This window comes from Pelophylax lessonae (genome assembly GCF_965119305.1).
Source record: "Pelophylax lessonae genome assembly, chromosome: 7".
Lineage (NCBI taxonomy): Eukaryota > Metazoa > Chordata > Amphibia > Anura > Ranidae > Pelophylax > Pelophylax lessonae.
Window position 1 is genome coordinate 176,014,130 of NC_138774.1, and position 24,884 is coordinate 176,039,013.

Consider the following 24,884-nt stretch of genomic DNA (forward strand, 5'->3'; position numbering starts at 1 on the left):
TGTCTGACAGAGAGGCTGTACCTTGAAAGAGGACCCAGGAGTGAGGTGGAGACGCCTGTGGAGTGTAGAAACTTGATGGTAGAAACACTCAGGGGCTGGATGTGGAGCGGGAGAAGCAGAGAAAGGGGGGGGAGAGGAAACCCCAGCCACCGCAATACACTCCGCTGGATGTGGAGCGGGAGAAGCAGAGAAAGGGGGGGAGAGGAAACCCCAGCCACCGCAATACACTCCAGTACAACTGGAGTGTATTGCGGTGGCTGGGGTTTCCTCTCCCCCCCTTTCTCTGCTTCTCCCGCTCCACATCCAGCCCCTGAGTGTTTCTACCATCAAGTTTCTACACTCCACAGGCGTCTCCACCTCACTCCTGGGTCCTCTTTCAAGGTACAGCCTCTCTGTCGGAGATCTGTTGGCATCCTAATAGATTTATCAGCATTTTTAGCCTTTCAATAAACTTGTCATTTTTATTCAAGATAACTGACTTGAGCTCATTGTCACTCTTCTTGGGAGCGCCAACATACCCATTTATTTGTTGCACCATTAGGTCTTGGAACGCCTGGGTTGGTCTCTAAGCCTGGAATATTTGGGTCTGATTGTGGGCACTGTACAGGAAAAGTTGTTTTTGCTCCAAATGAAGGTCAATGCTGGATCTTGTCTGGGAAGTCCTTTCTGCCAGTAGTCTGGAAGGTGGTGACCACAGACACATGGGAAATGCTCTGGAATAGAAAAGAGATTGCCCATCAATATCTTAGAGATACAGGCAGCTCATCTGACTACTAGATTACAGGGATGCCCATTCAGGATCCAATCTGACTATACCACAGCAGTGGCTTATACCAACCATTAAAGGGGCAACAAGAGTCAGTCAGCCCAGAAGGAGGTGGGCTACATTTTGACATGGGCAAAGAAATCTGTGCCATGCCTGTCGGCAGTATTCATTCCAGGCTTGGGAAATTGGCAGGCTGACTTTCTAAGTCGCCAGCAGTTGATTCCATGGGGAGTGGCCCCTACATCCCGAGATTTATTTAGTTGATTTGTCAAGGATGGGGTACCCTGGACATAGATCTGTTGGCATTCAGGTTCAACAAAAAGCTGAACAGTTTTGTGTACAGAACCAGGGATCTGCTCACAATCTGGGTGGATGCTTTGGTGACTCCTTGGGATAAATATTCCTTGATCTATGCATTCCCTCCAGTTCAACTTCTTTTGTGGCTTCTATGCAGGATCCAGGAAAAGGGAAAACCAGTGATACTGGAAGCCCTATCTTGGGCTAGAAGGTCTTGGTACGCAGTAATTGTGAAGTTGGCAGCAGGAAAACCATGGTCCTTTCCACTCCGTCTGGACCTACTCTCTCAAGGTCCAATATTCCATCCTGCTTTACAGTTTCTAAATTTGGTGAATTGGCTATGAAGGCCTGGATTTTGAAATATCAAGGGGTCTCTGGTCTGGTGGTGGCTACTTCGATAAACACCACAAAACCAGTTTCTAGAAACATTAGAGTTTGAGGTCATTGTAGCCGTATTCGTGCACTTGCGACAGAGTCAATTGAGTACTGTCCGTGATACTTTTTTTATTTGCACTAACATACAATTTTTCAGGACAAGCTTTCGGGGTATGTCCCCTTCATCAAGATCCAAGCAGTACTGATTCACAAAATGTTAGCAGCATGGTAAAGAAACACAAAGTCCAATCCAGGACTAGAAGGGATAAGAAAGATAATCAAAGATTTACAACCCATCATAACAGAAGATGAAACTCTGAAAGGAATATTCCAACAACCTCCAATACTGGCTTTCAGACAACCACTCAACCTCAGACATAAACTAATCAGCAGAAAACTTCATTCTGATTATGAAGTCACAAATAATGGGAGCAAACCCTGCCATAAAAAACGCTGCAAACTGTGCAACCAGATCAATCTGTCTAAAGGTGTCACACACAAATGGGACCTTTAATATAACAGGATCATACAACTGCACCTCCAATAATGTTGTGTACCTCATCCAATGCAAAAGATGTAGCAAAGGATCTTATGTAGGCGAAACAGGACAGAAGTTGCAAGTGAGGATGAATTTGCACAGACATACCATCAAAGAACATAAAGAAGATAGTTTCTGCACACCTGTGGGACATCATTTTTCACAACCGGACCACACTATAGAGACCTCAATGTTTTAGTTCTTAAAGGGAATTTCAGAACTATCCAGGAAAGGAAAACTTTTGAATTAAGAATGATACTTCTTTTTGACACTAAACATAACATAACGGCTTAAACTTAGACATGGGTTTCCTTACTTATTATCCTACAGTTTTACGACCCCCTGTGTGACTATCCCCCCCACCTTCCCCTGTCTTCAGCTCTCTCTCTATCTTATCTCACTAACCATGCTAGTTTTATTACCATTGCCAGTTAAATTTATGTTTGTTTGGTTTTATCCTTTTTTTGTTTTTTCCTTTGGCTTAGAGATTTTGTGTTTCTTTACCATGCTGCTAACATTTTGTGAATCAGTACTGCTTGGATCTTGATGAAGGGGACATACCCCGAAAGCTTGTCCTGAAAATTGTAAGTTAGTGCAAATAAAAAAAGTATCACGGACAGTACTCAATTGTCTCTAGAAAAATTAGAAAAAGGCATCCCTGTAAATATGTCATCGGGAAGATTCTTGCCTTTTTACAATTAGGGGTAGAAATAAGGCTGGCTTTGGGTACGGTTTAATGGTCAGATTTCGGCCATATTGATTTCCTTTAAAGGTCAGTTGCTTCGCATTCTTTGGTGCGAGCCTTTATACAGGGGGTGATTCGGATGATTCCGCCAGTCAGGCCACCATTGTGTCATTGGGATTTGAATCTAGTTCTTTCAAGCCCATTCAGCATATTCCTTTGGCTCTTTTAACAAGGAACTTAGTATTTTTGGTTTGAGGTAAACTAGGCTAGAAGGCTGTTAGAGTTGGCGGCTCTTTCGTGTAAAGAACCATTTTTGATCCTGCACCAAGATAGTGGTGTTACGATCTCACCTGGCTCTTTTTTTCCCCAAAGCAGTGTCCACTTTTTATTTGAATCAAGATATCACACTGCCTTCCTTTTTTCCAGCTCCTCGTTCGACCGAGGAAAAATTGTTGCAATCTCTCGATCTAGGGCCATCTGTCAGAGTCTATCTGAATATGTCAGCTGAGATTCAGAAGATCGATTCTTTGTTATTTTCTGCCAGGTGTTTGTTCTGCCAGAAGGGCCCAAGAAAGGGCAGGCAGTATCAAGACCAACTATCTCTGTTTGGATCCACCAAGTATTTGTTCAGGCTTATGGGTTGGAGGGAAAAGTCCCAACTTTTCAGGTACGGGCACATTCTATCAGAGGAGTAAGTACTTTATGAGCAGTTTGTCATCGGGCAGCTATGACTCCGATTTTCAAGGCAGCTACTTGTTCTTCGGTGCATACATTAACTAAGTTTTACCACATGGATGTTAGATCTCAGGAGGATACCACATTTGGTCGAAGGGTGCTGCAAGCAGCGATGTACAGTCAGGTCCATAAATATTGGGACATCGACACAATTCTAATCTTTTTGGCTCAATACACCACCACAATGGATTTGAAATTAAACAAAATGTGCTTTAACTGCAGACTTTCAGCTTTAATTTGAGGGTATTTACATCCAAATCAGGTGAAAGGTGTAGGAATTACAACAGTTTGCATATGTGCCTCCCACTTTTTAAGGTACTAAAAGTAATGGGACAATTGGCTGCGCAGCTGTTCCATGGCCAGGTGTGTGTTATCCCCTCATACCATTAACAAGGAGCAGATAAAAGGTCCAGAGATCATTTCAAGTGTGCTATTTGCATTTGGAATCTGTTGCTGTCAACTCTCAATAGGAGATCCAAAGAGCTGTCACTATTAGTGAAGCAAGCCATCATTAGGCTGAAAAAACAAAACAAACCCATCAGAGAGATAGCAAAAACATTAGGTGTGGCCAAATCAACTGTTTGGAACATCCTTACCACTTGCGTCCCGCCCACTGTACATATACTGTGGCACTCTGCCGCTTCTGAGCAATGCAACGTACCGCTACGTCGCTCACTCAGGCGCCTGTGTGGGGCAAGCGCGCGTCACCGGCGGCGCACTCCAGCCCCCGCCCGTTCCCTGGGGAGCCAGCGCGTGTGGCCGGCGGCTCCGATGGCTGCCGGCCACTCGCGTTCTCCCGCAACAAAGGGAGAAAGACAGACGGCTGATGTAAACACAGCCGTCTGTCATTCTCCCTTAGATTATCACAGAGGCTATGCGATCCTGCTATATAGGATCGCATGTCTCTGTGATGATCTCACAAGCCACGTCCCCTGACAGTTAGAATCACGCCCCTAGGGACACACTTAACCTCTTCCTTGCCAGTGTCATTTTTGCAATAACAGTGCATATTTATAGCACTGATTACTGTAGTAATGTCACTGATACCCCCAAAAGTGTAAAAATGTTAGGGGTCCGATCTGTCCGCCGCAATGTCGCAGTCCCGCAAAAAAAATCGCAGATCGCCGCCATTACTAGTTAAAAAAAAAAACAATAAAAATGACATAAATCTTTCCCGTAGTTAGTAAACGCAATAACTTTTGCGCAAACCAATCAAAATACGCTTATTGCGATTTTTTTTTTTTTTTTTTACCAAAAATATGTAGCAGAAAACAAATTGGCCTAAAATAATAAAAAATTTTGATTTTTCCTTTTTTTTTTTTTTTTCATGTAATTTATGTAATTACATGTAATCATGTAAAATTATTTAAAATTTCATGTAAAAAAAATTTCTCTTACGTCCTCCGACAGTCGCCGCCCACTCACACAGTCTTCACCAATGGGTATTGACCTTTGCTCCGCAGGAGTAGCTAGGCACAAGACTTGTTAGTAACAAAAGCTTTTAGCATAGACACACCCCTAGGGGCTGTCCCACTAGTCAATACCTCCCTGCACTAGCATTCCCAACTCAGTTTGATCTTGCCTAGCTTAGGAGTAGCAGGCTTTCCTGTGCTGGGGCTTCAGTACACAGACCTCGTTCTGCTGGCAGTCGAACCTCCGTGGTGCCTGCCGCTTCGGGAAGACCTTCTGTCTCAAGGGCCGATCTTCCATCCTGCTTTACGGTCGCTGGCTTTAACGGCCTGGCTGTTGAAAGCAGGGTCCTGAAGGACAAGGGTCTCTCCCCTGAGGTCATTCCCACTTTGATCAAGGCTAGAAAAGCCTCTTCGGGGAAGATTTACTACCGTACTTGGAAAGCGTACTTTGCCTGGTGTGAGTCCAGGGGGTTTTCCCCTCGTTCATACTCGGTGTCGAGAGTGCTGGCTTTCCTCCAAACTGGGGTGGACCAGCGTTTGGCGCTGGCCACCATAAAGGGCCAGATTTCTGCGCTGGCTGTTCTTTTTCAACGCCCTGTGGCGTCAAATTCTTTGGTTCGCACCTTTGTTCAGGGGTTGCGTCATTTGGCCCCTCCTCGGAGGGAGCCTCTGCCTCCGTGGGACTTGAACCTAGTTCTGTCCGTGTTGCAACACGCTCTTTTTGAAAAGATCAGGGAGATCTCGCTACCTCTGCTGTCCAAAAAGGTTGCCTTTTTGGTGGCCATCACTTCGGCTCGCAGGGTAGCGGAGCTGGCGGCGTTGTCCTGCCGATCTCCCTATTTGGTACTTCACAAGGATAAGGTGGTCTTGTGACCTAACCCGTCCTTTCTCCCGAAAGTGGTCTCGGATTTTCACCTCAATGAGGACATTGTCTTGCCTTCGCTCTGTGCGAAGCCTCAACATCCTAAGGAGGTTGCCCTGCATTCCTTGGATGTTGTCCAGGCGATCAAGGTTTACCTATCGTCCACTAATTCTTTTCGCAAGTCGGATTCCCTCTTTGTCCTTCCTGAGGGACCTCGGAAGGGCATGGCGGCGTCGGCTGCGGCCATCGCCAAATGGATCAGACAAACTATTGTGCAGGCCTATGGCTTGAAGGAGAGGGTTCCTCCCTTCCCTGTGAAGGCGCACTCAACCAGGTCTTTGAGTACGTCTTGGGCCTTCCAGCATCAGGCTTCAGTGGCCCAGGTGTGTAAGGCGGCGACTTGGTCGTCAGTTCACACCTTCTCCAAATTTTATAAGGTGGATGTTCAGGCATCGGCCGATGCCTCCTTTGGCCGTAAAGATCTCAGTGCGGCAGTGCCTTAGGGACCCTTGTTTTTGGGTCTTTGGCTGTTGGGGTGGTTTACCCCTGGGTTACTTGTTTTTCCTGGGTTGTTGCTCCTGTTGAGCACCTTTTTTTCCTGTTGGCCAGCTGGTTCTCTTACTGTGGTAAGGTTCCTTTCTCTGATGTGGGTACTGCGTTGCTTTCTGCGGCTGCGTCTCCCACCCCTCATGTCTACACTGCTTTGGGACATCCCATTGGTGAAGACTGTGTGAGTGGGCGGCGACTGTCGGAGGACGTAAGAGAAAACAGAATTTTTGTAAAATCTTACCGTAAAATTCCTTTTCTCTGAGTCCTCTGACAGTCGCCGCCCCCTGCCCCTCTTTTGGGGTTTTTGTGTACTCTTACTGCTATGCTACCAAACTGAGTTGGGAATGCTGGTGCAGGGAGGTATTGACTAGTGGGACAGCCCCTAGGGGTGTGTCTATGCTAAAAGCTTTTGTTATTAACAAGTCTTGTGCCTAGCTACTCCTGCGGAGCAAAGGTCAATACCCATTGGTGAAGACTGTGTGAGTGGGCGGCGACTGTCGGAGGACTCAGAGAAAGGAATTTTACGGTAAGATTTTACAAAAATTCAGTTTTTTTCAAAATTGACGCTCTTTTGTTTACAGCGCAAAAATAAAAAATCGCACAGGTGATCAAATACCACCAAAAGGGAAAAAAAGGATGTCAATTTCATTTGGGTACAGCGTCGCACGACCGCGCAATTGTCCATTAAAGTCACGCAATACCGAATCGCAAAATAGGGCCTGGTCATTGAGCAGCCAAATCCTCCGGGGCTAAAGTGGTTAAAAAGAAAGAACGCACCGGTGAGCTCAGCAACACCAAAAGACCCGGAAGACCACGGAAAACAACTGTGGTGGATGACCGAAGAATTCTTTCCCTGGTGAAAAAAACACCCTTCACAACAGTTGGCCAGATCAAGAACACTCTCCAGAAGGTAGGTGTATGTGTGTCAAAGTCAACAATCAAGAGAATACTTCACCAGAGTGAATACAGAGGATTTACCACAAGATGTAAACCATTGGTGAGCCTCAAAAACAGGAAGGCCAGATTAGAGTTTGCCAAACAACATCTAAAAAAGCCTTCACAGTTCTGGAACAACATCCTATGGACAGATGAGACCAAGATCAACTTGTACCAGAGTGATGGGAAGAGAAGAGTATGGAGAAGGAAAGAAACTGCTCATGATCCAAAGCATACCACCTCATCAGTGAAGCATGGTGGTGGTAGTGTCATGGCGTGGGCATGTATGGCTGACAATGGAACTGGTGCTCTTGTATTTATTGATGATGTGACTGCTGACAAAAGCAGCAGGATGAATTCTGAAGTGTTTCAGGCAATATTATCTGCTCATATTCAGCCAAATGCTTCAGAACTCATTGGACGGCGCTTCACAGTGCAGATGGACAATGACCCTAAGCATACTGCGAAAGCAACCAAAGAGTTTAAGGGAAAGAAGTGGAATGTTATGCAATGGCCAAGTCAATCACCTGACCTGAATCCGATTGAGCATGCATTTCAGTTGCTGAAGACAAAACTGAAGGGAAAATGCCCCAAGAACAAGCAGGAACTGAAGACAGTTGCAGTAGAGGCCTGGCAGAGCATCACCAGGGATGAAACCCAGCATCTGGTGATGTCTATGCGTTCCAGACTTCAGGCTGTAATTGACTGCAAAGGATTTGCAACCAAGTATTAAAAAGTGAAAGTTTGATTTATGATTGTTAATCTGTCCTATTACTTTTGGTCCCTAAAAAGTGGGAGGCACATATACAAACTGTAGTAACTCCTACACTGTTTACCTGATTTGGATGTAAATACCCTATTAAAGCTGAAAGTCTGCAGTTAAAGCACATCTTGTTTGTTTCATTTAAAATCCATTGTGGTGGTGTATAGAGCCAAAAAGAGCTGCTCTGTGTCCAGTAATGTATGATAAAGAAAATTTGGATTTTTTCTACATCTTATCTGTAAAATGCATTTCTTGGATTACATCACTGGACAGAGGAGGTCCCTCTCCTCTTGCTGGTAATTTTTTTTGCTTGCTACAAAACTGAGGTACTTCCTGTATGGGAGGGGTTATATAGAGGGGGACTTCCTGTCTTTTTGGTTTGTGTCCATTCACCTATAGGTGGCGTATAACCCAGATAGTAATTATTATGGCTGCTGATGTCCCGTGATGTACTCCAAGAAATGGATTTTACAGGTAAGTTGTAGGAAAAATAATTTTTTTTTTATCAAGTTGTTATGGGTAAAGTTCCACTTTAACTTCAACTTCTTCAACTGATTTGTTTGTGGTGTTGAACAGTTCCAGAATGCAAGACAAATTGAGCAATCTGTACCCTGACCTATCTAAAACAATAACTATTTAGTAGTTAGTTTATCAACCCCACCATTTAGTAGAAAATTGACTGTAATAACTGTGACGCCATCTCTCCAATTAATTAAATAGCAGCTTTAGCTGGCTCTGGGAGGCGGTACAAAACCACGCATGTACATCACATCCTGCATCTTTGCACCTATGAGAAACTACAGTTCCCATAATGCGGGGGGGGGGGGGGTGAATGTGTGTGATTGAGGATGTAAATGTGGACGGGTACATTATCATGTAATTACTGGACTGTTGAGCCACCTGCGAACCTCTGGCTGTGCCTCTTCCCCTTCTGTTAAATCTCAGTGGAGAGCTGTAACAGACCAAGAGACTCCTTGTGTGAGGTCATAGGAGGTGGGACGGGCCACGTGCTGCCTGGCATGTCAATAAAATGATGATGCATCAGTGAGTCCGAGACTCTTGGGTCCGCCCACTAGAGCAAGTAGAAACTTGATTATGTCACCTCTCATGTGGAAAGAACTACAGCAGGCCAGAGACAGGACTGGTGACCAGGGGAATGCAGGGCATAACGGCCACTGGTCTTGCTACACAGATGTCACAAGGAATTAAGCCCTTATTCAAATAATGCACACTAGATTTCTTACAGATTAAATGGGGGGGGGGGAAGAAAGCAGTGAAGTATGCAATCACCAATGCTTAAGTTTTAGATCTTAGCCATTTTGTCTGCCAATGTTTGAACTTCATGCCTTGATTCAGGGGTTTGCTTCAAGTCACTCTGAGTATCTCTGAGGGCATTTTCAATGCAGTTCTGCAAAATCCTTCTACACAGTGTTCAGTAGCAGCAGCTCTTGCTTTCCAAGTGTCACAGGGACTTTTTGTTTTTCCTTCCAAAAACCTCATTAGATTTGCCAAATTGTGTGTCAATGCAGGAAAAAAATGGAGTATAACCTTTCTATGAACACAAAAAATGAACCGCTTTAACAAAGCAAGAAGCAGCTGCCTTTGCACAGAATCGTAGTCAACCTACCTTGCAATGTATGTGACTTACCTTCTAAATTAACTAATTCCATTTAAAATAGAAATGAAAGGCAAAATGTGGGTATATATAATCTCATCATAAATACCCTTTTTTGGAGAGGTGGGGTAAAGAAACAGCAGTACACTGACTTTCCCAATGAATAGCTGTGCAGGGGGGCAGGCAGGCTGTTCTGCCAGCATAGCCAGAAAACTGACCACTCTGGGATTGATGTGCTATCCTGTCTAGCGTGGTCAGTTTGAAATAGGAAAGCAGAGGAACTGGCAGGATCAGCAGGTATTTCTCACAAAGAAAGCAATACCAAGAAAACAGGACACTTTTTAATACATGGTAGTTCATGGTGCAACAGACACAGGTCAGGAATATAAAAATGTGTGAAGTGCGTGGTTTGCTTGAGTCACCAAAATGTGTTTGAAAACTGATACAATATACCCGAGTAAAAACTTTTTAACAGATGATGTTCAGGCATGATGATTCTTTCCAAAATACATTTTAATTTCATTTTTTAATGAATATTATATTTTTGTAGATGAGCAGCCCCTTCTATTGGGGGCTGGGGGCAATTCCCCCCTTGTACAACATATAAACACAACATTTATATGTTGTAACATTTATACAACATATAAACACGACACTGTTTAAAGTGATAGAACACACCGTATTCTTGAACGTTTGCTGTTTAAGCGCCTCAGCGGCTGGGTGCAGGAGATTTAGTTGTCATCTATGTTTTGGAGACGTACGGTTATATATGCTCCACATTACTCTATATTGCATTGTGACATTTCTGCAGTGCAAGCATATCCGTCGCCACATTTCACCCGGCGCTGGGGACTGGCGGGACTTGGCTCAGGAACAGAGCAGCCATTTAGCGCCTATTGTCACTTCTGACACTCCTTACGGGATTAAAAACTGTCATTTTCCAAAGAAGCAAAATAAACGCCATTTACCACGCTTCATTACCCATTAGCCATGTAATGTGTGCAGCAGCAGGAAAAGCAGCCAAGATGGGCTTGTTCATCGCATCTTTATTGCGTCCGACCATTTTCTCCAGAGAGGTGAAAGCGACAGACCGCAATCATAAATAGTCATTTGTAGTTTTCCTTTGTTATGTCATGGCAGCTTCTTACTGCAAGAATATCTTCATTTTCAAGGCAGGCAGTAAGCAGTGCTGTTCATGTAATGTAAAAGTTGTTAAAAAATGTTTTTAATGGAGTTACGGGAAATTTTACTGCCATGACCCTGCCTACAGCTGAAATTTTCAAACAGCAGGAGTGCCTGCATTGGCTGCTGGTGTGCAAGAGAGGGTGGAGAACTGAGTTGAGAGACAAAAGCATCCCACAGCATCAGCTCTGACAAAATTATGGTGGTGGTGCATACCCAACACCTATCCAAGACATTACCCAAGTTTATTTATGTAGTGGATCGATAAATAAATGTAGTCTTACTCTTCAGTTTAAGACATCCATAGAACACAAGGGACATTGATCAAAAAGACTGAACGGGAAAACAAACCTGTTATTTGCTGCATGTGAAAGGGCTACTGAAAATATTCTTTCTATACTGGTACTTTGTGCTCTGCAGACTATTGCCCTGTGTTGGCTTCCATTTCAGACTAAAGAAGGCTGAAAGGTGACCGGTGGATCACCTGACATTGAAAGACAGCACACCACAACTCATTGTAATGTGTTAGCTGGTGTTTGTGCATCGTTGGGATGCCATTCTGAATTAAAGTGGTTGTAAACCCCTACATATACCCAGTGAAGTGGCAAGCCTTAGGAGATGCACGGAAATTAAACAAATCCTCCTACATAAGTTGTACATGTTTATCTGCAGCACACTCTCCTCTACAGCCTCCTAAAGCACACATTTTCAACAGTATTTATGAGCTCCAGAGGGCAGGGGTGGTATCTGATGTCACACTACACAGCATAGAGCAGGGAGCTAAGTGTAATCAGAGGCCTGAGTGGAAGGAATAAACACTCCCCCTCTACACACCCTTATAGGGAAACATGCACAGCTGAGTTTGTCAATCACCTGCTGTGTGCTGTGGGGGCGGACTTCCAGATTGTCTGGTGTTTGCATAGACTTTCAGAAGTGACTCATGCAGAGGAATGACAGAGCAGACAGAAATCACACAATCTACTTTGGATCAAGGAAAGTACACACTGTATAGCAGGATTTGCTTTGTTCATGCATGGTTTACAACCATTTTTAATAGCACCGCAGTGTCCGAGTGCAGCACTATTGGAGTTGCAGCAACAGTAGAAATCCATCCTTAAAGTATAACTATAGGCAAAACTTTTTTTTCATTTTGGTTAAACGTAGGGGAGGGTTATAACCCCTGTTGAATTTATTTTTTGCCATTTGTGCCCCATTAGGGAGATTTACCTTCCCTTCCTGTCCCATAGTGAAAACAGGAAGTGATAAGAAAATCCCTGCAAATTAATGGAATTCCTTGGGGATCCCCAGGCCACCAGAGCTAGTGACCCCACTGGAAAATATTCCCTCTATTGCTTTTCTGGGGACAACCCAAAATGTGGGATTTTCTTTTACTTTCACTGCTAATGGTAAGCAAGACAAATAGAGAGGGTAAATCTCTCTAATGGGGGCACAGACATCAATAAAAACTGACAGGGGTTCTAATCCCTCTTCACTCTATCCAAAAGAAAAAGTTTTGCCTTTAGTTATATTTTAATGCAATTAAATTCCTAGCACTGATGTGGTGTCACACACAAAAAAGGTTGTACACATGGCACTTTCAAAATTCACTGAAAAAATGAATCGGTGGAAGAACTTGCTACCCCTACCTCCACCTTTACATGCTTTGTGAAAATATAGGATGTAGCATATCTAGTGATATGGAGAAGAAGTAATAAGCAGTACCCGAGCTGCAGCATATCACACACGATGTGTAATTTGGACATAATGAATCTGTATATTGGAAACATGCTGGACACAGTAAACAAAAATAGTAATGCTGAGACTAATACATTGAATACATCAGACCCGTATGTTGGATAAATTGAAATGTTGGTGTCTGTACCGGAATAACCAGTGGTGTTGCTAACAATCAGTCAGATTTCCCTTTCTTATTCATTGTTTATGCGTTATGGGAAGCTGAAAGGAAGAATTTTTTTTGGTTCTTTTTTTGGTTCTTTTTTTGGTTCTTTTTCGACCTGTTAACACCTCATTTGGAAACATTTAAGTGCAAACAAGTTCAAGTGGAGAAGATTCTTTTTTTACCTTAAAGTGTTACTAAACCCACAACAGTAAAATCAGTCTGTATATGCAGTAAAGGATTCTTGTTATTCTCATTGTGGAACCTAAGGAGTTAATCCTGTGCATTGTGTAAAAGGGCTATTTGATCTGGTCTTCTCTCATCCTCCCTTCTTCAACAGTCCCCAATCCATCTCCTGAGCTATGGAGTCACTCTGCACATGCTCAGTTTGGTGTGTATTGCTAGAGGGTTTGTTTTTGGGAGGGTTCATGTGATCACCCCAGGGCCAATCAGCCATGTCCAGACAGAGGGTCAAGGGTCATGCAGCTTCATAGGACAGTCAGAGGAGAATGAAAACTTCTCCTACAAGCTTTAACCAGTGCTCGGCCGGACACTGATAGAAGTCACATGAGTGCTATATACCGGTAGTTGAGGAAGTTGATATTTCCTAAAATAATTGCATCTCCATGCCCTGTGTACTGTTGGAGACTAGACATAGTAAATGCAGGGTTTAGTAACACTTCAATGCATTCTCTGCATTAGTGTTAAAAACCTTCAGCATGCAGCGCCCCACAGCCCCACCCACTTATACTTACATGAGCCCAATCTCAATCCAGTGCGCAAAAGAAGAGGCTCTCTTGGCTCTCTCTCTCCTCATTGGCTCAAACAGCAGCAGCAGGACACACAGAGTGAGGCTCTGGAGCAAGCATGCACAAGTGCCCCCATAGCAAGCAAATTGCTATGGGGACACTCTGCAGGGGAGGAGCCAGGAGCGCCGGTGGGGATCCCAAGAAGAGGAGGATCAGCGCTGCTCTGTGCAAAGCGATTGCATAGAGCAGGTAAGTAGAACATGTTCCTTTTTACAATCACTTTTAGTTAGTCATTACTCATGTCAACAATGTCCAGACTTGGTTACCCAACAGGAGCCAAGAGGAGCTGTCTTTATGTCTCCATTCTACATGGCAGAGATTGGAGATGCATTCACAATTGATTATTTATGAGATAAAAGCCCAGCACTGTAGGCAATGTTACTTTTGGATATTCGCTGTCCCTCTCTTGTTCCATGTAGTTAATGATTCTGACTGTCATCACTGGAGATTCTTGTTGGGCGACAGTTGTGAAGCCTCTCCAGTTCTTTTTTTCCAATCTTTTGTGAGGAAACTAAAGTGAAGCATGTGTAATTATTTGAAGTAAAATGAAGATGAAGCATGGCTGGCATTTTCAGCACTGCGGTGAAAATATGTTCCCTCACTCCATCCATTTTTCATGCTGCCTCCTTGCAGGCCGGGAGAAGAACTTCTGACATATTATAAATGAAGACTCTTCTGTTTCCTCCCAATTCCTGGGGCTCGTCGGCTGCTCGGTCCAAATCTTCCTTCTACCTGGAGCTCATCCTAGCTTCTCTCTTCACCTTTTGTAACTTATAGAAAGTTCAACACTTTTCAAGATGACAGACTTAGGAAAGGGATGGTTATTTTGGAGCTGTTTTATCCTTTTTGCTCTTTATTTTTATGTCCTTGTAAATAGTGATCCCACTTTTGACAAACTGTACTGATTGTTGTGGGGGAAAGGGTCAATGAAATGAGTTCAGCACCACAGATCTGCTGAAGATCATCTGAGCATATCTGCTGTTAGTAATGTAGACAAGCGGGCTAATAAAAGGCAAGCATTGCATTGCAGACCCATCTTACAGAGTAAAGCTAGAATAAAAATGTAGGTAAACTCTGTATACACAGCACTACCAGTGAATAAATGCATGATGTCACCATTTTATTAAAGAGCCAGTCCACTCAAAACTGATATTTTAAATCTAGCTGGACTTGAGTATGATGAGTTATCCACCAACTTTCTCTTTCTCAGGGCCCATTCACACTAGGAACTGCATGTTAATTGCACAGCTGCACATTCCTGTGCCATTCACATGCAGTGTCATTTTACCATTCATTTTGAATAGGGTGAAAGCGGAACGCACCAAAGGTAGATCATGCAGACGCACTTTAATCGGATCGCATGGTGTAAATGTACCATGCGATCTGGTGTGGGCAAGCGAACTGCGTATGCGACCTACATTTAAGTGTCTTTAACTTTGCACTGACACCTGCTGCAAGATCGCAAGGGCAGTGCGGTTTAAATGCGGTACGAGAAACCGTAACAAAATGAGTACACGAGTTTCCCACACAGCATTCTAGTGTGAATGGACCCTCAGGGACTCCAAGAGTTAGATAACCTCAGAATGCTGAAGTGGTATTTTATTCAAAAATAAATAGTTTATATATTGCAGCTAATTAGATGTTGCGGCTGCATTCATTTTTTCTCCCCTTTATTTTTGCTTGGTAATCCAGCCAATAACATACTTCCTGTTTTAGGGTGGCTCTTCTGCCTGTGAAGGAGCCACTGTCTAGAAAGGCTAGTGCTAGATGGACTAGTGGATGTAGATAGAATTACTGTATATCACACATAAGTGAATAACAAATAAAGGATGAGTGTGTTTGTTATACTCACTGTGGAACCTAAGGGGTTAATCCTCTGCATTGTGTAAAAAGGCTGTTTGATCCTGTATGCACAGATCCTCCTCTGCTTCCACTGACTCCAGAACATGTCCCTAACCCTTTTTAAGCAATTCTAGACATTTTTTTTTTTTCCTTTTTGGGATAAAGATTTTACATACTGTAAATTATTAAAAGATGGCTGTTGTAAGCACTCCTGTCAAGGTTAAATGGTTTATTTCAACCCTGTAACTGCTACTTTTGCTGAAAAGCTTGGTCTGTTAAAGGAAATTGAAAAATACACGCAGGATCATTATGTGAAAAAAAAAAAAATGGCGGGACTTAGTGTTACTAAACCCAGGACACTGCATTTACTATATCTTTTTCTCACAGTACACAGAGCATTGAAATGCAACTATTTTAGAAAAGATAAACCGTCAAATACCTTTTCTCGTCAGCAGTGTATAGCAATCTTGTGACTGCTAAAAGTTCCTGGTGAGGTTTGTAGGAGGAATTTTCATACTGCACTGGCAATCCCTGACCCTTGATCCTCTGTCTGGACAGTGCTAATTGGCCCTGTGCTGGTCACATGCACTCTCCCAAGAAAAAAAACTCTCTAGCAATACACACTACACTGAGCATGTGCAGCCTGACTCCAAAGGCTCTGTCTTGTCTGGACATGTTCTGGAGTCAGTGGAAGCAGAGGAGGATCTGTGCATACAGGATCAAACAGCCTTTTTACACAATGCAGAGGATTAACCCCTTAGGTTCCACAGTGAGTATAACAAACACGCTTTACTACATAAACAGACTGATTTTACTGTTGTGGATTTAGTAACACTTTAAGCCTCATTTGCAGCTCTGCCAGTCTGTGCCAAGCAATGTTACTATCTTAACACATTCTTCATAATGTAATTTTAACCACTTCAATACAGGGCACTTTCACCCCCTTCCTGCCCAGACCAATTTTCATCTTTCAGCGCTCTCACACTTTGAAAATTTCATGCAACACTGTAGCCAATCAAATTTTTTTAAATTTTTTTCCACAAAAATAGAGCTTTCTTTTGGTGGTATTTAATCACCACTGGGTTTTTTGTTTTTTGCGATATAAGTGAAAGAAGAGCGAAAATTTTGAAAAAAAAAACATTTTGTTTTAGTTTCTATTATAAAATTTTGCAAATAAGTAATTTTTTTCATAAATTTAGGCCAAAATTTATACTGCTACATATCTTTGTTAAAAATAACCCAAATTAGTGGATATTATTTAGTCTGGGTGAAAGTTATGGAGTCTAGAAGCTATGGTGCCAATCATTGAAAATTATTCTCACCTGATGTACCGACGGCCTATCTCATTTCTTGAGGCCCTGAAATGTCAGTACAGTACAAATACCCCCCAAATTACCCCTTTTTGGAAAGTAGACAGGCCAAGGTATTTAGTAAGAGGCATGGTGAGTTTTTTAAAGTTGTATTTTTTTCCCACAATTTTTGGGAAAATGAAGAAAAATTTTCAAAAATGACAAAATTGTCATAAGTTATTTCTCACACACAGTATATGCATAATTGCAACTACACCCCAAAATACATTCTGCTACTCCTCCTGAGTATGGCAATGCCACATGTGTGAGACTTTTACACAGCCTGGCCACATACAGAGGCCCAACATGCAGGGAGCACCGTCCGGTGTTCTACAAGCATAAATTACACATATAAACGACCTATCACAAATTTCTGGAGCACCAGGACAATAGAATTACCCTTAAAATTACCTCATTTTGGAAAGCAAACACCCCAACTTATATTCTATGAGACATAGTGAGTCTTTTGAACGTGTCATTTTTTTCCACAAGTTTTTAGAAAATGTGGAAAGAAAATGAAAACCGATATTTTTTTATTATTTTATTTTTTTTACACAAAGTTGTCAATTTATAGGATATTTCTAACACATAGCATATACATAGAAAAAATTACACCCCAAAATACATTCTGCTACTCCTTCTGAGTATGGCGATACCACATGTTTGAGACTTTTACACAGCCTGGCCACATACAGAGGCCCAACATCCAAGTAGCACCTTCAGGCGTTCTAGGATCATAAATTTCACATCTAATTTCATTACAACCTATCACACTTTTGAAGGCCCTGGAGCACCAGGACAATGGAAACGCTCACAAAATGACCCCATTTGGGAAAGCAAACACCCCAACACATAATATAGGAGGCATGGGCTGCAGATAGGTACTCGGGTACTCTGATGAGCTGCAGAGAGGTACTCCGGTACTCTGATGGGCTGCAGACAGGTACTTAGGTACACTGATCAGCTTCAGAAAGTTACTCGGGTATTCTGATGGGCTGCAGAGAGGTACTTGGGTACTCTGATGGGCTAGAGACAGGTACTCGGGTAATCTGATGGGCTGCAGATAGGTACTTGGGCACTCTGGGCTAAAGACAGGTACTTCAGTACTCTGATGGGCTGCAGAGAGGTACTTGGGTACTCTGATGGGCTAGAGACAGGTACTCAGGTAATCTGATGGGCTACAGATAGGTACTTGGGTAATCTGATGGGCTGTAGATAGGTACTCGGGCACTCTGGACTGGAGACAGGTACTCGGGTACTCTGGGCTGGAGACAGGTACTCGGGTACTCTGATGGGCTACGGAGAGGTACTCGGGCACTCTGATGGGCTGGTGACAGGTACTCTGGCACTCCGATGACAGGTACTCGGGTACTCTGATGACAGGTACTCGGGTACTCTGAGTACTTGTCATCAGAGTACCCGAGTATCTGTCACCAGCCCATCAGAGTACACGAATACCTGTCATTAGAGCACCTATCATCGGAGTACCTGAGTACCTGTCACCAGCCCATCAGAGTACCTGATGGGCTGGTGACAGGTACTCTGATGGGCTAATGACAGGTACTCTGATGGGCTAATGACAGGTACTTTGATGGGCTAGTGACAGGTCCTCTTTATTGAAGGGGGGGCAATCAGTGTGTTTGGTGTGCACTGTAATCGGTAACTAGCTGTTACTGCAATCTCCTCCTCACACAGGATCGATGTGTGAGAAGGAGAGCCTTGTAACAGCTGGTTACCGGGTCTGTTGACATTCTGTGACCGGCTGTGATTGGACACAGTTGGTCACGTGGTAAAGAGCCAATTTAATTTGCTCTTTACCCAGATTGGGGATGGACGGTGTCAGGGTGGCACTCTCCATCCCCGATCGCCCGCTCTACACGCCCCTGGGGGAGCGCGCTAGCAGTGTGCACGAGGACAGTGCATGTGGCGGGCTGTGATTGGACACAGCCGGTCACATGGTAAAGAGCCATTTTTTATTGGCTCTTTACACTGATCGGAGATGGGCTGTGTCCCCAGGGACACGCCTCATCCCCGATCGCCACGCTGCGTGCCCCCGGGGGCGCGGTAGAGCGGCGAGAATGGGCAGACGTCATATGACGTCCACCCAGGGGGGAGGAGACATTCTTGCCGGCGTCATTTTACAATGCGCCGGTAGGGAAGAGTTTAATAGAGGTGTAAGAATCCCATATAATATCTGCAATGGGGGAGGCAAAGCTAAAAAGTCAGGTGCAGTGTGACTCACAATTCCAGCTTCCTCACAGACTGAACTTCAGGGAATGGTAGGCTCTATTAAAAGCAGAGGCCTAAAAACTTCACTTTGCCTGTATAAAAGCCACTTCCATGTCAATATTCTATATTGCAAGGAGAGAGGATCCTTACCTGCCTCTGTTCTGTAGACATTGAGATAGACCTTTCCAGTGCATTTGCTGAAATCTTTCCAAATGAGTGCTAAGGCTCTCCCTTTTATTTTACAAACATCATTTATGTAGCAGGCTGCTTAAAATGGAACTTCAGCCTTAATGGAAAGTTCTGCTTTACCCCTACCTCTCCCACTTTTGGAGTTTTTTTTTTTGGGGGGGGGGGGGGGGGACTAAGACCAACGGAGCAGAAACTTTCCCCTCTCCTCTCCCTTTCTGAAACCTTCTGAGACCCATCACATGTCCTAGAAGGCTGCAGGACTATTCACAAAGCACAGTGTGGCTCTCGCATGTGTAGTGGGAAAGCTGGCTGTGAACCTGGAAGGCTTAGTAAATATGCCAGTGGTGGGGACCCGAAGAACCGGCTCGAATGTGGACGATGCTGAATCCTTGGACAAATAAGTGTCCTTCCTTTAAAAGTCAGCAGCTGCATTATTTGTAGATGAACCCTTTTTTTGTTTTTATTAATTTTTGTTAAGACTGAAGAACTGCTTTAAACAAATCTGTTATTTTAGGATTATGCCCACAAGTGGAGGAATAACCTTCCATTACTCTGGTGAGACTGGTTTGTATAAGGACTGTATACTGTATCCGTTTTTCCCTAATAGGAAGTGTGTACATTTATATACTTGCCGTCCAGTCTTCCTGACATACTGGGATACTACTCTATATACCTCCAGACCCAGTAGATAAGGTGTCAGATGTGCTTGCAGTGTATTTTCATTTTCAGTAATGCAAACTGGGCTGCCACACCTATATCTCTTCTGATTGGCATTGAAATTCAGCGTCCGTAACTGAAGGTCATTGACTGGGACAGTGGCCGGGTATGTGGAGGGAATAATTACCTCCAGACAGATGTGGCCTCGTCCTTGCAAGCTGCTCATGTTGGGCTGCTTCCTGGTCAGCAGATGCCACTTCACATCCAATCATGTCACCAGTTTATAATGCCGCCAATGTGGCCACACATAAAGCTCTGACTCTCATCATGAGTGTCGATTACATTCACACATGTCGTTTTCATCACCTCCGAGGTTTGAGGTGAAGAGCAAGAGCATTCCTTCCTTGTCCTACTCCTCCTTCCATCTGTTCATCTGCACTATGGCTGGCCCCCTCCACTGTCCTGAGTAGTCTACATTTACTGTGTGCTCCAGAATTCCTCTGTGTTGGTGGAAGAAGAGGTACTTTTTGAGGTGCTTTACTGGTGTCTTTGCCTGATTATTGATATGGATGAAGGAAGTGTCATGTTTTGCCTTCCTCTGGTATGCTAATGGTTCTGAATTAGATATCCTGGTTATATTTACTGTATTCTAGACCACAGGATGTTGACTGGAAGAGAGTGAAGTCTCTTCCTCATCAGTAATGGTCATCTGTTATTCCAGCACAGGTTAGACCACTAAATGAACGATAAAAAGTAGCTATAAACAGCGCAGCTATTCCTTTCAGTTAGTAAGATTATCAGCCATCTTCTCCCACTAATTGAACTTCAAAAGTTTCACTAGTACAACAGATAGAGGTGAACTGCAATACCTGTAGAGCTGGAAGCTCAACATTGGTAGTTTAAAACATAGAGCCCTCAGCACTAACGGAGATACCTCACCGTAAGCCTCCTTCCAGAAACCCTCTTTAATGTTACCTTTTCTTTAAATGTTTGCCTACGGAAGACTTTTAAAAAAAAAAATTAACCTTTACAATCACTTTAACTCTGTGGTCTACAAAACACCTCCCCCAAATATTATGAAGATGAGGGTGGGGGTGGGGTTTTTTCCTTATACCAAATCAGGTGAGCACAGCCTTGGGTGACTGTGCTGCTTTTCTACTGATATACAATACAGTGAGCTAAAGTATAACTAAAGGAGAGGTTTTTTTTTTCTTGGATATAGTGGAGAGGTATTCGAGCACCTGTCAGGTTTTTTTTGCTGTTTGTATCCCCATTAGAGAGATTTACCCTTTCTGTTTGTCCTGGTGACCATTTATCACAATGACAGAAGGTGAAAGAAAACCCCCAAATTTTGAGTTGCAACCAGAACAGGAATAAAAGTTAAAAAATATTCCAGTTCTGGTGACAACAGGGGAATTCTCACTCTAAAGGGATTTCCTCTAACCTGTTGTGGCTATGAGAGGAAGTACAGTAAGGCCCCTTTCACACAGGTGATCCGATCCAATCCGCCTGTCAGTTTTTCAGGCAGACCTGATCGGATGCTCCATGCATCCCTATGGGGCAGCGGATGTCAGCGGAGACATGTCCACTGACACCCGCTGCTCTCCGTTCCCATCCTGTCTGTGAAATCCGGACGGATGGAAACCCTATTTTCCATCTGTCTGGAGGATCGGATCGGATGGGAACGGACAAGCGGCCCATTCTCATCTGATCTCCCAATAGGGGACAGCGGGGATCTAAAAGCTCTGTCTCCACACACAGAGACCGCCTGCTCAGTGGGGATCGGCAGATCGATTTCCCGCTGACCAGAACGTACTCTGTCGGGCGGTGCGCCGGTGTGAAACAGGCCTTTGTCCCCTACATATGATCATTCTACTTACGAACTTTCAAAGATACGAACATGTCCAATCCTGTAAAGCTGGGTACACACACTAAGTTTTTTATCGTTCAATTCAGCGGGCTGAACGAAAAAAAAAAAAAAAAAACAGTTCTCTGTACCAACACAAGCGATGTTGGTGCTGCGATCTCCAATGCTGTGCCTTTGTGTTCTGATCAGCACTCGCAGCCTTTGTCTGTGAGTGCTGATCTTTGCTGTACTTATGAACAAGTTAAACTTACGAACGAGCTTACAGAACAGAACATGTTCATAAGTAGGGGACCTAAAGTAAAAGGAAACCTTCCCAATTGGATCCAGATGGCAAAGATAACCTGACAGGGTTATATCCTACCTTACATTGTCAAAAATAAGAAAAACATTTTGCCTTTAGTTTTACTCAAGGCAGAAAGTGTGTTACAAGCAGGATCACCACGTAAAAATAAAGATAAAAATTCTGAAAAAAGAAAACTAATGGAGCCACCACATCCAAAGAGGGGTAAGTTGCTTTATTACATTTTGTTCTTGGGTTTAGTTACAATTTAACCATGAACAGATTGGTCAATGTCTTTTAGAGGCCCAGAGGAACTGGAACTAACAATTTATATACTGTATGACTGAGGGATACTGAAGATCTTGGGGAATAGAGCACTAACCCTGAAGCAAACAGTTAATACTTTTTAGGAGCCCAGAGTCAGAGAAGTGAATGAGGATTGCTGATTGGTTGGTGCGCTGTACATATTGAAGGCTTGAGGAATCATGTACTGCTGGAAAATGGGGTGATGTTGATCTCTAGAAATGTATATGTTAGGGTGAGAATATAATAGAGAAGTGAAAGATTGTTTTCAGGTAGAGCTGTAGGGGGAGCTGCAGAGCCTTATAAGGCATATTATGAACAGTTGTCTGGAAAACATTTGGAGATGAATCAAGCAGAAGGTAAGAGGCTGCAATATAAGAGGTTTAACAAGGTGCATGTGTAAGAATCTCACTTACATTTCTGGAGATGAGGTGTGTCTGACCTCTTTAAGTCATTGCTGAGCTCTCCCTTCACTCTGAATTGATGTAAATTCTGCATAAAGAGCCAAACTGTCCACTTACTAGTTAGTAATTGTGTCGCATCATTATCTGTCTTTAGCAGATTGGTATTCAGGAAATGGAGCACCTAAAGATTGCTTCCTTGTTCAGTAAGATTCTAATCTGATGTCATATCATGCTCTGTTTGCAACTCTGGTGTCTGTGCCTTAAAGAGTGTGCTGGCATTTGTAGTTCAGTATGAACTTCCTTTTCAAAAGAAAAGGCATAGGTGCTTCAGCTAAGTCCCCAAGAAATAGCTTTCATTTGTCAGACATTTCAAAGTTGACTAAACAAATTTCTTATTGGTTTCCACGTGCAGTTTTGTGTGTGTGTGTGTGTGTGTGTGTGTGTGTGTGTGTGTGAGTGGTGTGGGCACTGTGCAGTTTGAACTTTACACCATGAGCTGTCTATGAATACCCCTTCCAAGTTTGATACACAATTTGTAAACCATTTTTTTTTTCAAATATGAAATTTTATTGAAATAGACAAAGAAATAACAACATGTTACATATAGCACAACCATAGTAGACAGTTTTTCCATAAAATTAGGCAGAATGGTAGAAGATACAACACCAGCAGGCAAGCAACTACATAACTGAGTCGTTTGTTAGATATGAGAAGAGCATCAAACGTGGGTCCCACCAGGGTGGGCCAGAAAACGTAGGACCTGAGAGCAGACTACACAGTCAGCGATATGTCAAAGTAAAATAATAAAACCAAGGTTGTATGCAAGCGGTAGGACATGGGGAGGAAGTAGTCCCTCCATAGTTGGTGCACATGGAATGTTACTTGGTGCCGGAAAAACCATAGCAGACAACAGAAAACAGGGAAACATTAGAGAACCATAGCAAAGACTCAAAAAAAAGAAAAGAGGGGAGCAGAGAAAACAGAAGAACGAGGAGGGGGGGGGAGAATGACAAGAAGAACAGAGGGAAGAAGGGGAGACCAGTGGGGAGGGATGGACAAGGGGGAGGGGGGGGGGGTAGGGGGGGGATGGCGGACGCAATACGTAAACCATTTTTTGAATAAACTTTTCCATACAGGACATAAATAAGTATATTCAGTCAAGGTTATACTTGCAGTGACCAGTGTTTTATTGCAGGTTCGTATGACAAAGGAAAGTGACCCATCGTGGAAGCCCACCTTTATTGTAAAGCCAGACGGTGGGTGTCAGGGAGAGGGAATCTACCTCATTAAGGACCCCAGTGAAGTGCGGATCATGGCCAGTGTCCAGAACCGACCAGCCGTGGTCCAAGAGTACATCAGCAAGCCTCTCCTGATGGACAAGTTAAAGTTTGATATGAGACTGTATGTCGTCCTCAGATCATTAGAGCCGTTGGAAATCTACATCGCCAAAGATGGATTGTCCCGATTCTGCACTGAGCCCTACCAGGAGCCAAACCATAAAAATCTTCACCGTGTCTATATGCACCTGACCAACTACTCACTCAACATCCACAGTGGAAACTTTATACACTCGGACAGTGTCCACACTGGAAGCAAGAGGACCATCTCCAGCATTCTCTATAGACTTTCAGCTAAAGGTATAGATGTCAAGAAAGTATGGTCTGACATTATATCTCTGGTCATTAAGACCATCATCGCTCTGATTCCGGAACTCAAAGTCTACTTCCAGGTGGACATACCAGCATCTAAACCAGGACCAACATGCTTCCAGGTGAGTTACCATTTCTTGTGCACACGCATCATTTGGTTGGTTTGTTGTTTTTTATCCACCACTCCTCAAACTTTATGACAATTTTCAGAAATGCTGATTTTTTTTTTTTTTTACTGATCCTATTATTCTTATTGTTTATTTTTCAAAATGTTATGAGCAAGTTGACACGAACACAAAAAGAGGTAACAATATCTAACAGTCACTTGTTTTGGTGAGCAAGCAGCCCAAGTTTGGCCCTGGTTTTGGTGTTTCATTACTATGCATTTAGCAAGCATTTCTCATTAATTGAGAGACACAGAAATTAAGAGACTGTTGGGTTTTAGCAGCCTACAGAGAAACTGGACACTGGCATGTCTGTTCTCCTCTCTGTTGAGAAAAGTCTTAAATTTTTGCTAGCTACCATTTTTAGCTGTAGAGGACTCCCTGGTTCCATGCAAATCCCTGTTTTCTGTCAGATTTATTGTGGAAGAGGTAATGCTGAGGGACTGAGCACTGATGTCATCCTCTGGGTGCAGTGTTTCACGTGTGGGTGCTCCACAATCCGCGATCCCTATACCGCCGATCATTATTGA

General features: G+C 43.4%; 1 protein-coding gene across 1 annotated transcript in view; it reads left to right on the forward strand.

Moving 5' to 3' along the window:
* The window catches only part of TTLL11 (tubulin tyrosine ligase like 11), a 315,361-nt gene that overhangs the window by 73,663 nt on the left and 216,814 nt on the right, over positions 1-24,884 (forward strand). Inside the window, exon 4 of the mRNA XM_082263577.1 lies at positions 23,737-24,312. Coding sequence (XP_082119703.1) covers positions 23,737-24,312 — 576 coding nt within the window. The remainder of the gene's footprint in view (positions 1-23,736; positions 24,313-24,884) is intronic.